Below are 13352 nucleotides of genomic sequence, written 5' to 3'. Positions count from 1 at the left end.
AGCTGACACTGATGTGGGAGGGTTCACACTACAAACAACAGAAACATGTACAGCGGTCCCCGCCTAATCCCTGGTTTTTGCTTTCCACTGCTTCATTTACTTGAGGTCAACCACAGTCTGAAAATATTAAATGGAAAATTCCAGAAATAAACAATTCGTAAGTTTTAAATTGCGCGCCGTTTTGAGCAGCGTGATGAATCCTTCCCAGAATATGAATCATCCCTTTGTCCAGCGTATCTGAGCTGTATGAGCTGCCCGCCCGGGAGTCACTTAGTAGGCCTCTCTGTTATCAGCCCGACTGTCGTGGTATCAAAGTGCTTGTTATCATCAGAGGGTCCGTAGTAGCCGGACCTTAAGTCACAAAGCATTTGTGATTCACTCGATGCATCTCATCACGTAGGCACTGAGTCATCTCACATCACCAAGGAGGATGAGCAACTTACAAGATATTTTGAGAGAAGACATTCACACAACTTTAATGACAGTATATTGTTATGTGTTCTTAACAGTATATTAGTATATTAGTTATAGACAGTATATTAGTTATTGTTCTTAGTCTCTTACTGTGCCTAATTTATAAATTAAACTTTATCATAGGTATGTATGTACATAAAGGAAAAAGCATTGTATATATAGGTTTTGGTACTATCCACAGTTTCAGGCACTCACCCAGGGTCCTGGAACATATCCCCCATGGCTAAGGGAGACTACTGGCATATGTTTCATAGTGATAAATGGGGTGAAAACCCAGAGAGAGGTTAAGTAGACAGAGTAACAGGGTATTTCTCCCAGATAAAACAGTCCCTACCCTCCCATGGGTCTCCCAGCCTGCCTGTCATCTGCCAGAAACTCTGGCTGATTCAAGTGCTATCCCTGGGAGTGGGGCTGGTGCCAGCTCCAGCGTCTGGACTCTTGGCACGGAGCCCTGGAACCCTCAAGTGAGGGAACTCTGACTGGCCCCACATCAGGCAGGGGAAGTCTCCAGTTTGGCTGATTGGGACTGGCGAAATGGAGGGCTTCTGGGAAGGGGAAGCCAGTGCAGGCTGGGTGGGCTTCCTGAAGGAGGTGGAGGCCAGCAGGGTGAGGAGAGTCCCCTAATCAGACGGATGGAGATGGATATAAATAATAATATTCATAAACACAATCAAACATGTTTCCAGTGCTTTCCATGCCCGGCTTTGGGTAAATGTTGGACATTTTTACCTCAGGTAATTTAAGTGGTATATGTATCTTATCACCTCTAAGAGGCAGGGAATATTTACACCATTTTACAGATGAAGAAATTGGGGTTCAGAGAAGTGATGCCATTTTCCAGAGGTCACACAGTGAGTGACTTGGAAAGCCTGGAAAGGAACTCAGGTCCCTGTGGGTCCAAACACTGACTCAACCACCACCTGTACCACCTGACAACCAGCACATCACCCCACCCCCGCCCACTCCCACCTCAGCCTCCTTTCCTGGAAGCCCCCACCCCACCTTCTGCCTCTGCGTCCTCCGCTCCCCATGGACCAGCAAGAAATACAGCTCTGGGTTACAATCCGCCAGGCCTAGCTTCAGTTAACTTTGGCCAAGCGAGCACACATCTCCGAGCCTCTGTTTCTTGATCTGCGACGGCACACTCGCAGAGTCCGGGGCCCGCGGCCCGCGCTGACGTCGGCGTTCAAGGCCACCTTCCTGGCCGCCGCGGAGGGTGGAGCCCGGAGGCCGCCGCCCCGCCCCCGTCCCCGCCCCGCGCGCTGCGGGCGGGGCGGGGAGAGGCGAGCGAGGCCAGACGCGCAGACCGGGCGCCCCCAGGCTGGGGCCGGGAGCGTGGGGCTCACTGAGGTCCCCGCGCCCCGCGGCAGGGTCGGGGCGGGTGTCAGTGCAGGGGCCCAGGAGGCCCCGGCCTCGGGCCGTGGGCAGTGAGTGGGGGGCGCAGGTAGGAGCACCGCCCCTCGCCCTGGGTCCCGCGCTGGGGATGGGTAGGCAAACCCTTGGTGAGGAAATGGGCCCAAACCAGGTTTGGAGTGAGGGCAGGAGCCTTGGAGGGGGAGCCCAGGGGGCTGTAGGGCGAGGAGAATATTCTTTGTCAAATACGTACGAGTGTGTGGTGGTTTGGGGTGTTATGGGGTAGGTGTGCCAAGGTGGATTCTGGTAAAACGGGAGGTGCCCGGGATCTGGTGGGTGCGCAGGGGGTTGTGTGGGGTCATTGATGTGAGTGGAGTAGGCCAGGGGTGTATGGGCCGGATTTGGGGGCAGGTGTGCAAGGGAAGTGATGGGAACAGGGGAGAGTGTCCCCGGGTGCATGTGTGGGAAGCTTGTGCGTATGTGTGCACATGGGGGGATCTGATGCTGGGGAGATTAGGAGTGTGCAAGGAGCCACTTAGGATGAGTGTGTAAGAAGGTTGGGGGCTCCAGAGGGTATTTTCTGGGAGCTGATGTTGCCTGGGGCAAGTATGCAAGGAGTCCCTTGGGAGATGAATGCATGTAGATGGAGGTGAGGGTTGGGCTTGTCCGGAGGGGTATCTGGGCCAGGGACTTGGGTATTGAGAGCCTGCAGGCTTGGGGGGCACAGGAAGAGTGAACTATAGTAAAGTGCAGTGTCATTGGGTAAGGTATGGGGAAGACGGATGGTATGTGAACTGAGGATGGTGTGTAGTTAGTTCAGGGGGCAAGTCAGTGTGTAAGGCATGGTTTGGAATAAGTGTGCCACAGTTATGCGGCTTTTGCCTGAGGACAGAGAAGCCCAGAGTTGAACGTCCAGACCCCTGAATTCTCTTTATAACTTGGGCCAGCCTCTTTTACTTCCTGGGCCTCAGTTTTACTATCTGTAATATGGGTCTGAGGGTTGAACTAACTAGTCTCTGCCTGGAGTCTTTCTGGGGTCAGGAGTCGGGGGGACGGATAAAGGTGAGATTTTTACAAATTGTTTTTTTCTTTCCCCTACTCCAGGAAGCCCCTCTGGGAGTCTCTCCAAGGCATGGACAGCCCCAGTCTTCAAGAACTTCGACACCCTCTGCTGGCAGGTGTAGGCTCCAACCCCCCTGTTCAGAAGCCTGGCGAGCCTGAGCTGGGGCCCCCCTTTGGAGAGACAGCCTTTGCAAAGTCCCTAAGGGATTGGCAGTTTCTTCCGCCACCTCTTCCCTCTGTGAGCGCTGGTCTGGGGCAGCCGGGGCCCCCTGACCTGGAGGTAGGAGCAGCAGGCCTTAGTGGGAGTAGGGGGAGGGGGCTGGAGGAGATTCCAGCTGTGGTCAACATCGGATAGGCTGGGGCAACTAGGGTACCTGCCTTTGGCCTGAAGTCTCACTTCTGAGCTGCACGTGGGCTTCCTAGATTTCCCGTTGTGTTTTTCCTGTTCCCCTTCTCCCCTGGGTTCTTTAGCTTTTCCTGTCCAGATTTGCCTGTCATCTTTGTTCCCTCGGCTTTGACTCTGTCTTCGCTCTGATTTCGACTCCCTTGCTCTCTGTGTGTCCATCTATCTCCAGATCCCATGCACCACTGGCCTCTGTCTGTTGTGATCTCTTTTGTTTGTTGGTTTGCTAACCCTCACCCAAGGATATTTTTTTCCATTGATTTTTAATGAGAGTGGAAGGGATGGAGAGAGACACATCGATTGGTTGTCTCCCACACGCGCCCTGACAGGGGCCAGGATGGAACCTGAAATTCAGGTATGTTGCCTTCAACTGGGAATCTAACCCACAACCGTTCGGTGCATGGGCCGATGCTCTAACCGCTGAGCAACACCAGCCTGGGCTGCTGTGGTCTCTTTTTAAAAAAATGTCACTTTTATAATTGCTTTTTTCTTGTCTTTTATTTCTTAAATTGGGTTTCCTGGTTACTATGGCTGTATAAGAAATCACTGCAAAACTTAGTAGCTTAAAACAACAGCCATCATTATTATCACTCACGGTTTCTTTGGGTAAGGAATTTGGGAAGGATTCGGTTGGGTGGTTCTGCCTCAAGGTCTTTCATGACGTTGCAGTGAGCCAGTGGCTAAGACCTGGAATAGTCAGGGGCTGGTTGGTATCTCTCTTCATGTAGTCTTGGGGTCTCTACATGCGTCTCCCCATGTGGGCTGCTTTAGGCTTCCTTCCAGCATGTTGGTTTCAGGGCAGTTGGACTCCTTATGTGTCTCCTGTCTCCAGCACGAGTGTCTAACCTTTCTGACTTAGGAAGTCATGTGGCATCACTTCCACTACATTCTGTCAATCATAAGTGAGCCATAGCCCGTCCAGATTCAAGGAAAGGGGACATAGACCTCTCCTTGATAGTAAGAGTATGAGTCACACTTTAAAAAGAACATGCGGCCAGCCGGTGTGGCTCAGTAGTCGAGCATTGACCTATGATCCAGGAGATCGAGGTTCGATTCCCGGTCAGGGCACAGGCCTGGGGCTTCGGGCTCGATCCTCAGTGGGGGGCATGCAGGAGGCAGTGGATCAATGACTCTCATCATTGATGTTTCTCTCTCTCCCTCTCCTGTCCTCTCTCTGAAATCAATAAAAACATTTTTTTTTTTTTTTTTTTTTTTAAAGGAAGAGCACGTGGGATGGGAGAGATGGTTTTGGCCATATTTGGAAAACACAGTCTGCCACATTGTAGCAGTAGGCATCCCGCTGACGTTGTATGTGCCTGAAAATTGTGAAGGTCTTACATTTTTGTTCATTCTCATTCCCGATTCCTTATGTACCTGGTTATCTTTGACTGCATGCTGGTCATCATATTTGGAAAATTTTTTTGAGGCCTAGAATGAAGGTACCTTCCCTCCGGAGAGGATTTAGTTTGCTTCTGTGAGCTGCCTGGAGGCATTAGCAGTTAAAGATCATTTTTAATCTAGTTCAGGGTTTGATTAAAAGGCTAATTTTTCTGGGATTGGCAAATGCCCTCCCAGAAACAGCAAAAAGAGGCTGCCTCTGTTCATTCGACCTCTCTGTTAACTTTGATATTCATTTCACTTTTGGCCTTGCAGTGACTCCTTAGTCTTGAGCTGTTTGATGCAAGATTAAAAAGAAATTTTTAATCTAGGATCAACAGTTTCAGGAAGCAGGTTTGTCTGAGTAACTGAGGCCACCAGAGCTGTTTCTCCTAATGTCCATCTTCTTGCAGGCTCCTGTCCCCACTGGTGTCTGTCTCTAGTTCAGGGGCATTTGTCTCAGAGATCATATGCAGTTGCATCTATGATTGGACCTGTGAACTCCAAAATTGACCTCAGAGCTTTGGATGTGGGTGGGGCTCTTCTCTGGAGACATGGACCAAGGCTTCCCCTCAAAGGGATCCAGGATACAGAAAAGTCAAGAGCCTGTCTCCTGGAACATTTTTATCTTGGTGTTTCTGGGGAGGCCCTGGTACTGGTCTTTGGGGGCTATGGGGAACAGGGCAGCAGAGCAGGGAAGGTGAGTGGAGACAACCACCCAAGCCCTCTCCTGCTTGTAGGATGCATCAAGTGACAGCGACTCAGACTGGGATGGGGTCAGCCTTCTCTCCCCACTCCTACCCCATGACCACCTCGGCTTGGCTGTCTTCTCCATGCTGTGCTGTTTCTGGCCTGTGGGCATCGCTGCCTTCTGCCTGGCCCAGAAGGTCAGTGGGGGGGGGGGGCTGGGAGGGGACTGGATAAGAAAACAAAGCAGAACAGCTATTCCCAGGGGACAAAAATGGAGAGGATTCACATGGAAACATTCTGGGGTAAAATGAGGTGTTTCACAGAGGGCTGCCAAGTGGTGGTTAAAAACCTGAATTCAGATCCTAGGTCTGCCACTCCCTGTGAGCAGTTTACTTAACTTCCTTGTGCCTCATTTCCTTATCGGCAAAACTGGAGTAATTCCTGCCTCTGGCTCATTGTGAGGATCAAATGAGTTAGAGCGGTGCCATACACTAGCATATGTTTTATTAGTCACCTAGTATCCCCAGTGCCCAACTGGCCTGACCCCCATTGATGCTCCGTTTTAGAATACATGAATGAGTGAATGCATGGGTGTGTCCCGTGGGGAAGGGGCTGGGGCTGCAGGAAGCAGGGAAGGCAGAGGGGATGCCCGAGTCCCTGATGCTCAACACCTCCACAGACCAACAAGGCTTGGGCCAAGGGGGACGTCCAGGGGGCAGGGGCTGCCTCCCGCCGCGCCTTCTTGCTGGGGGTCCTGGCCATCGGGCTGGGCATGTGCACATATGTGGCAGCCCTGGTGACCCTGGCTGCCTACCTCGCCTCCCGAGACCCGCCCTACCTGCCCCTGCGGCCCCCACCGTGAACCAGAGGCCGGTGGCCGAGAGCGTACTGGGACAGAATGGAGAATCCGGGTGGATGTGGCAGCGTTGGCATCCAGCACTGGGACTGAGCTGGACAGCGCCCTGCCCTTCCCGGCCACTGCAGCGTGAGATTAAACCCCAGAAGCTCTTGCAGTCAAACCTGTGTCAGTCTGTGCGCGGTGGGAGGTGGGGCTCGGGGCCCCTGAGAGGCTGTCCCCAGGGTGCTCCGGGACACCTCAGAGCTGGATAAGGGAGAAGGCGAGGGGCCCAGGGTTTTCAAGTTGCAGAATGTTCTCTTTGCAACTGAGGGTGGTCAGCAGAGAATTCAAGCCAGGCGCCTAGGACTTACTCCACGCGTTAGCGGTGTGACCTTGGCCCGAGTGACTTCTTTGGGCCTCGCTTTTGCCATCTACAAAATGGGACTGAATTTTCCCCACCTGGGAAATGGGTCACACATGTAAAAGGCAGTGTCCCTCTGAGCTCTTTCAACAAGTGGCAGAAACTCAACTCGGGTTGCCTTACACACATACAGAAAGGGAAGAAAGATGAGAGGACTTGGGGCTCAAATATCCCCATCCTCAGGGCTTCATTCCATGCCGGCTCTCCCTTCTGGGGGAGAAATGGCCCCAGCAACTCAAAGGACCCCAGTGGTCACCTTTCCCAGGGGCCCACTCAACGGCAGCTCCCACTGAATCTCACAGCCTGGCATTGGGGGGATGGAACTTTACTTAAGGTGGTATCAAAGCGCTGGCTTCTGGCAGGCAAACCCGAGTGTCTGCCATGAGCAGCGCTTCCGAGGGGTGAAGACGTGCTCACTAAACAGAGCTTGATATTACCAGCTAATGAGTGACAATTTGGTTCTCTCACTGTTTAATGCTATTCGAGTGCCTCTTCCTAAAACACTTCCCCATTTGGCTTTCCGCTGAGCGTTTCATGGAGCATAATTGCAAGCTAAACATATTTATTCATTTCCTGGGAAGAAAATGACACCGCTCAAAGAGGCAGTTATGGGAAATGTGTAAACTAGTTCAAACACATGAAGCATGTGGCACAGGGCCCATCACAAACCCCCAAACACCAGTGGCTGATGGGATCCAGTGACCACGTGGCCCGGTTGTGGGAGCCATTCCTTGGTTGATGCTCACATAGTCTTGGCTCCTGCCCACTAAATAAAAGAATCAGGAGCAGTCAGATGACAACTAAAAATGTCCCCCTGTATTTCCAAATGCCCCCTAGGGGGTGCTACCAGCCTGATAACCACAGGACTGTCACTTCCCTGCGCAGATGGGGAGCTGCAGTCCAGAGCGCGCTAGCCTCTCTCTGGGTTTGTGTGAACTGCGAGGTCCTGGGGCCAGGCTGAGTGGGACCCATGTGCCTTTGCTGACTAGCTGGTGACCTCTGGCAGCTAACTGGTGTCAAAGTTTGTTTCTTCATCTTAAAATGACTGTAACAATAGCCCCACCTCCCTGGGTTGTTGGGCCTGAGAGACAGCTCCCTGCCCCCCAAACCCACACTCTCCCCAACCATCTGCCCTCATGCTCAGCTCCAGCCACACTGGCTGCCTTGCTGGTTCTCCACCTCCACAGGTTTCTCTCTGGGGCTTGTCCCCATGTGTCCATAAGCTTACTGCCTGGCCACCTCCTAGCTTCCCTCAGATGTCCCCCTCTCCGTGAAGGTGTCCCTGACTGTATAAATTTGCCTTCCCCAAACCTGCCCAAACCCTTCTTCCCTGCTTTTATGTTTTGTCACAGCATTCACCATCATCTGACAAACACCAATTTTATTTGCCCACTACCCCACTGCTCCTTGAACCTGGGACCTGGGTTTCTCATTCACTGCCGGGTCCTCAGGACCTGGCAGGGCCTGCACAGGTGGGTGCTCCACAGATATTTGTTAGACTAAGTGAATTCATTCAGTAAACGTGCAATCCTAGTTGTGTTTTCCCAGTGTGTGTGAGGGTGTCTGTGTCCCCTCAACCCTGGGGGCTGCAGTCAAGTGCTCTCCTGGGGGGGTTCAGGTCAGGGGCCCTGCAGTACAGGCCCACAAGCTCCCCGGGTACACAAGGACAGAGCAGCAAGGCTGGGCCGCTGGTTTATTTTGCTCTGGAGGTAGTGGGTGGTGGCGGCGGGAGGGGCACCATGCCCCAGCTTGCCTCAGCTCTTGGAGTAACGCCTCTGCAGCGATTCCCGGTAGAAGCGGAAGACGTGTTGTGAGGCAGCCTGGGCTGCAGCCAGGCACTGCTGGAGCTGGGCAGGGAGAGGCTGGTCAGTGCAGGGCCCATCCCTGCACCCACACAGGACCTGGCTGTCCCACCTGATTTCTAGGGCCCCCAAACCTACCACCTCCCTCTTCACCTGGGCACCTCATCCCCAAGGGAGAGAGGTGGGGAGGGGATTATTCCAAGTGCATCTCCTTCCCCACTTCAGGGCCTCTTATAGGGGAAGAGAAGGAAAGAAGAGAAGGTGAGGGATTCAGGGGCCAGTTTCCGGCAGCTCCAGGGACTCACACCAACAGAATCAGGCATCCTGACCTCACACCAGTGGAATCAGGCATCCTGACAGCTGGGAGAGATTGGAGCTCTGGAAACTCAGAGCTCCTCTTCTCTTCCTATCTCATTAATTGGGCTTCCCTTTTAAAATTCCCACAGAGGTTTCTGTGGCTACAAATTTACAAACTCCTATTTGCAGAAGGGATGCAAGGAGGGGGCTCTCCTTGAACCAGAGTGCAGGGCAGAGTGGGGACAACACGTCAGGGGGAAGGAGCTGGGGTTCCCTTGCATCCACACGCTGGTACCTCAGCATCAGAGTAGAGCCCCTTGGTGGTGGACATGAGCAGCTTCTGGTCTACGCTGTCGAGTGCAAAGGTCAGGACTGCCCGGGCCTCCTAGGGATGAGGGACAGAAGGTGAGGGACCTGGACTCTCCCCTGACACAATCTCGGCTGATCCCAAAGAATGGACTCGCCTTTCCTGCAGCCGGGCAATCCTGCGCAGAGTGTGGTTGTTTGTCTACGTACGACCCCCTCCCGGCTTCCCTGACTTTTCTCTGGATTCATTCCATCCATGTGGTTCTAACGGGCTTCCAAGCAGTATTACTGCCCTGTAGGGGGAGCCATAGTGCACATCATTTACCAGGTGCCTCCTAGCCTCTCTGCTGGGAGACTGGCAGGAGGGACACCAGCATCCGGGTCCTCACTCTGACAGTGGCAGCTGCTGTGGTTGTGGCTGCTGCCACAGTAGCCATAGGGTGCGGTGGGTTCTGGACTTGGCAGCCAGGGCAAAGCCAGGACGCCTGTGCACCCAGAACTGGCCACAGCGATGCCTCCAACAGCACAGGCAGGAGCTGGCTACAGGCTCCTGACCTCCGGGTGACCCCCCTTTTTCTTTTGCTCCCTCAGCTCTTCCAACACTACTGTAACCAGTTCCCTGCATTAAACTCTCCGTGGGAAACCCCCAGGTGGTTTCTGCTTTTCTGACTGGATGTGACTGGGCAAATCACTCAGAGAAACCACAGCCTCAGGACACTGAACGTGAGCCAATGAGGACCGCTCTCTCCTCTGCTTCTGAGCCTCTTAGGATGTAAGCACGGAGCTTAAGGGGCCAGTTGCAGCCTCAGGAGAGATGCTGGCCAGAGAGAATGGAGCAGATATGCAGAAAAGAGCAGGACTAGGAAAGGAAGCAAGGAAATCCTGACGGCATTTGAGGCCCTGGCTCTGGCTCAGTTTCTGATCTGAGTTTGGTAGTGAATGTCAGTCAGTTCCCTTTTTGCTCAAGCAGTTTGAGTTGGGTTCCTAGCACTTGCCCTGAAGAGCAGAGCAGAGACTGCCAGTTGGGACTAAGCTGGTTTGAGCCAACTGTTGTGGAGAAGCGCGGCCTAGAGGAGAGGGACAGGGTCTGCCCACGGCCCTTCACCATCCTGGCTTCATACCTACCTTTTCTTGCTTGGCTGTGGGGTCCAGCACAAGGGTCCCATCAGAGTCCAGGGCACAGGTGACACCACAGAAGAGAGCCCGCATGGGCACACCTGCGTCTACCAATGCCATGCAGGCAGCGTTCAGGCAACAGGCCAGGAGCTGAGTGCCACAGGGAGTGGTTAAGAGTTTCTACTGCAGAGCTGGTCAGCAGAGCATGTCCTCCCTCCTCCCATCTATGAAGTGCCTGCACCAGTGAGTCCTTCTAGAAATGTCTGTTTCTGGTCTTCAGCCTCACCCTGTTGCCCAAACCATAGGGATCTTGCAAGGATGAGCTGTTGGCCCAACTCCTCTGCTTGCTCAGGGCTCCCCCAGGGTCAAACCTCAAATCTAAGCTCAGGGTAAGAATGGAGGTCAATGGCACAGGCTTTGGAGTCAGGAGTGGGCATGAGTTTTGTCTGCTGCCTTCAGCTGTGTGACCTTGGTCAAGTGACTTCCCCTCTCTGGATCTGTTTCTTCACTTGCAACATGGGAACATAAGAACATTCATCTGCCAGGGACCTTGGGTTGTGGAACCAGATGGCTTGCATTTAAGTCCTGGCTCTACCAATTACTAGTTATGTGAGTTGACTCTGCTGTGCAGATTAAATGGTTAACGTGTGTAAAGCACTCAGATTAGTGCTTGACACACAGTAAGCACTCAAGCTATTTGTTATTCTTTTTCAACAAGTTGGTGCCTTTCAAGTGTTTGGAGGTCTTCTCCATCAGCAAGGGAGGCGATTAGGGAGATTCTGGAGGACTTCCTGGAGGAAGCAGTTTGGGGGAAAGGATACAGAGCCAGCATCGCTGATGACCTGCAGCACGATGGTGATGGAGGTGCGGGGGTGTAGCGCCCCCAGCACCACTGCTTCACACGTGTTCCTGATCAGCCGCTCCCGGCTCTTCTCCGCTACACCTGGGGAAATCGGGTGGAGAGGGGTCAGTTCTTTTCTTCCTGCATATGCCCCACCCAGGCCTCTGGAAAGGACCTGCAGTCTCAGTCTGGGTTGGTGCAGGACCCTGCATGGATGACAGAATTCCGAGTGGGCAGGAGGCAGGGCCTGGCTGCCACTCACCCCACTCCTGCCACCTCCAGCATCTAGCAAGGGAGCCTCCTGGAGGAGGACAACCCCAGAGTTCCCGTGTCCCATGCTGCTGCCCTGGCCCATCCGAGTGGGCCCAGTCCCCAGCAGTGAGGGAGATAGGGGGTAAAAGGCAGAAAAACAAGTTAATGTAAAGAAGGGGAGATGGAGCCAGGAAAGAGGAAGGGAAGAGAAGACTCAGAGAGACAAAGAGAAAAGTTAACAGAAACACAGACTCAGAGACTCAGAGGCAGAGTTGGAGTAAGAGACAGAAATAGCTGAGGGGAAACAAGGGGATAGTGGAGCCAGGCCAGAAGTCCCAACAGAATGGACATGTGGAGACCCAATTACCAGGCAGCCCGATCTTTGGTCTCAAGATCACTTCCAGTGTAGCCTTGTTGAAGATCTCTTTGCTGACCTTCACCTCTGCCGGCCCATACACGCCTGCTAGGACGGAGGTATCTCCTGAGGAGAGTATGGATGTCTCACTCACATGTGGGCCCCGCCTCTGGGGCCCACTATGAGGCACTTAACAGTGTGGGCAGTGAGCCTGATGCCCAGGGTTCCCCCCATCACTCTAGCCCACCATTTGTTGGCAGTGATTGTTTGAGTACTTGCTTCATTCTCTCCCTCCACTTCCTCATCTGTAAAATCCTCACCTGATGAGAATTAAATGAGAGAATCCAGGACAATGTCTGGTACATGTTGAGTATGCGACAGACTTTAGCTCATATTATTAACTTTAACAGGAAGTTCTTCCTGAGAGCTAAGCTTCCTCTCTCTTACTGCAGCTGGTCTTGCCTTCTCCCAAAGCTTCCTTCAGCCCCACTTTCTTCTTCCCTCCCTCAGGCTCTTGTCCCCAAACTCTGTAGCAGTCAGGACACCTGAGAAGGACTGCACTGCTGCAGAGGCTTCCAAACTTTTTTAGAAAACTTCTAAGAAATAATTTTTTTTGGGAAAATGTTTTTTATTGTTTTCAGAGAGAGGGAGAGGGAGAGGCAGAAACAATGAAGAGAGAGAATCATCAATCGGGTGCCTGGGGCATTGGCTGCCTATGCTCCAGCAGGTGCCCTACTGGGGGAGAGAGCTTGCAATCCGGGCAAGCGCCCTGACCTGGAATTGAACCTGCAACCCCTCTAAGAGCATCAGCCTTAAGCCTACCTCCAGAGGAATATTTACCTGGGTCAGGGAGTTTGAAAGTATTTAGCTAGAGGAAGGGGATATTTACCCAATAGGTAAGATCAACCCCAATCTTCGGGATATTTATTCATGTGGAGAGAAGTGTATTCCCGTCAAAGGGATATTTACCCAATTGGCGGGGCAGGATGGGGAAAATCTTTCTCAACCCAGGGTGTGGAAATCACCCTCAATCTGAAAAGTTATGTACTTGGGTGAAAGGTCTGCCATGGCAGGGAGTAATTAAGCCGGTCATGGTGATCTGCCAGTCCACGGGGTATTTATGCAAACAGGCAGATTTGCTTCGGTCTGGGATGTACGGACCCAGGGTATGTGTGTGTGGGAGGCGGAGGAGGAATGTAATTAAGGGGGTTATTTACTCTGGTGAGATTTGCCCCCCTATTCTGGCGTATTCATGCTTGTAGGGAGGTCTGCCCCTCTCTCCTGATACCTTCTCCCTTCAAGTCGGGAGGGATGGAGAGAGACGTACCCTACAGTCTCTAGTAGTATTCACCCGGGGAAGAAGTTCTGTACGAGTCCAGGAGGGGCATTTACCGGCTAGTGTCGGAGGAGATGGGCACTCCTTTGCATGGTACACCGTAACCGTTCCATAAAACAAATACGACCTCGATGAACGTGGCCCCGGCAGTATCTAGCTGGATTAAGTTCTCACCTTGCAGGAACGAAGCAGAGCCATCCGGCCGGGACAGCAGGTTCTGTTCGCAAGCAAAGTGCCGGAGGCTGCAGCCGGGGCCCCGAGGGTAGGAATCTGTCCCGTACTCAGCGCGCATCTTGGCGTCGGTCTGCATCGCCCGCTCCATGCGCCGACACCACGCAGGCAGTCGCTTCCGCGCGGAAGCGCGCGCCGGCGTCCCGGCTGCGTACCCAGTGCGCACGCGCCAATCCGGGTTCGCCAGATTCTTAGGCC

At 53.1% G+C, this 13352-nt stretch overlaps 2 protein-coding genes across 5 annotated transcripts; one reads left to right on the top strand and one right to left on the bottom strand.

Moving 5' to 3' along the window:
- Positions 1-1744: 1744 nt before the first annotated feature.
- TMEM91 (transmembrane protein 91) lies at positions 1745-9778 on the top strand. Of its 2 annotated transcripts, none has more exons than XM_081117989.1 (4): positions 1745-1918; positions 2932-3169; positions 5410-5556; positions 6039-6375. In XM_081117989.1, the coding sequence occupies exons 2-4, from the start codon at positions 2960-2962 to the stop codon at positions 6219-6221; spliced, it is 540 nt and encodes a 179-aa protein (XP_080974115.1). In that variant the 5' UTR covers positions 1745-1918; positions 2932-2959; the 3' UTR covers positions 6222-6375. The 2 variants fall into 2 exon arrangements, with proteins under 2 accessions (XP_080974115.1, XP_080974116.1); XM_081117990.1 differs by lacking the exon at positions 6039-6375 and adding an exon at positions 9615-9778 and having other exon boundaries at positions 1846-1918.
- On the bottom strand, positions 7166-13328 carry EXOSC5 (exosome component 5). 3 transcript variants are annotated; one of them, XM_081117986.1, is made up of 7 exons: positions 13098-13321; positions 11600-11713; positions 10961-11082; positions 10149-10289; positions 9013-9102; positions 8372-8465; positions 7166-7384 (listed from the first exon to the last, which is right to left on the bottom strand). In XM_081117986.1, exons 1-6 carry the CDS (start codon positions 13243-13245, stop codon positions 8373-8375), a joined length of 708 nt encoding a protein of 235 aa, XP_080974112.1. In that variant the 5' UTR covers positions 13246-13321; the 3' UTR covers positions 7166-7384; position 8372. The 3 variants fall into 3 exon arrangements, with proteins under 3 accessions (XP_080974112.1, XP_080974114.1, XP_080974113.1); XM_081117988.1 differs by lacking the exon at positions 7166-7384 and having other exon boundaries at positions 8298-8465; positions 13098-13328; XM_081117987.1 differs by lacking the exons at positions 7166-7384; positions 9013-9102 and having other exon boundaries at positions 8298-8465; positions 13098-13323.
- Positions 13329-13352: the final 24 nt, after the last annotated feature.

The sequence above is a fragment of the Miniopterus schreibersii genome (genome assembly GCF_964146895.1).
Source record: "Miniopterus schreibersii genome assembly, chromosome: 18".
In the NCBI taxonomy this organism is placed as follows: Eukaryota; Metazoa; Chordata; class Mammalia; order Chiroptera; family Miniopteridae; genus Miniopterus; species Miniopterus schreibersii.
This window is presented reverse-complemented; position numbering and strand designations above follow the sequence as displayed.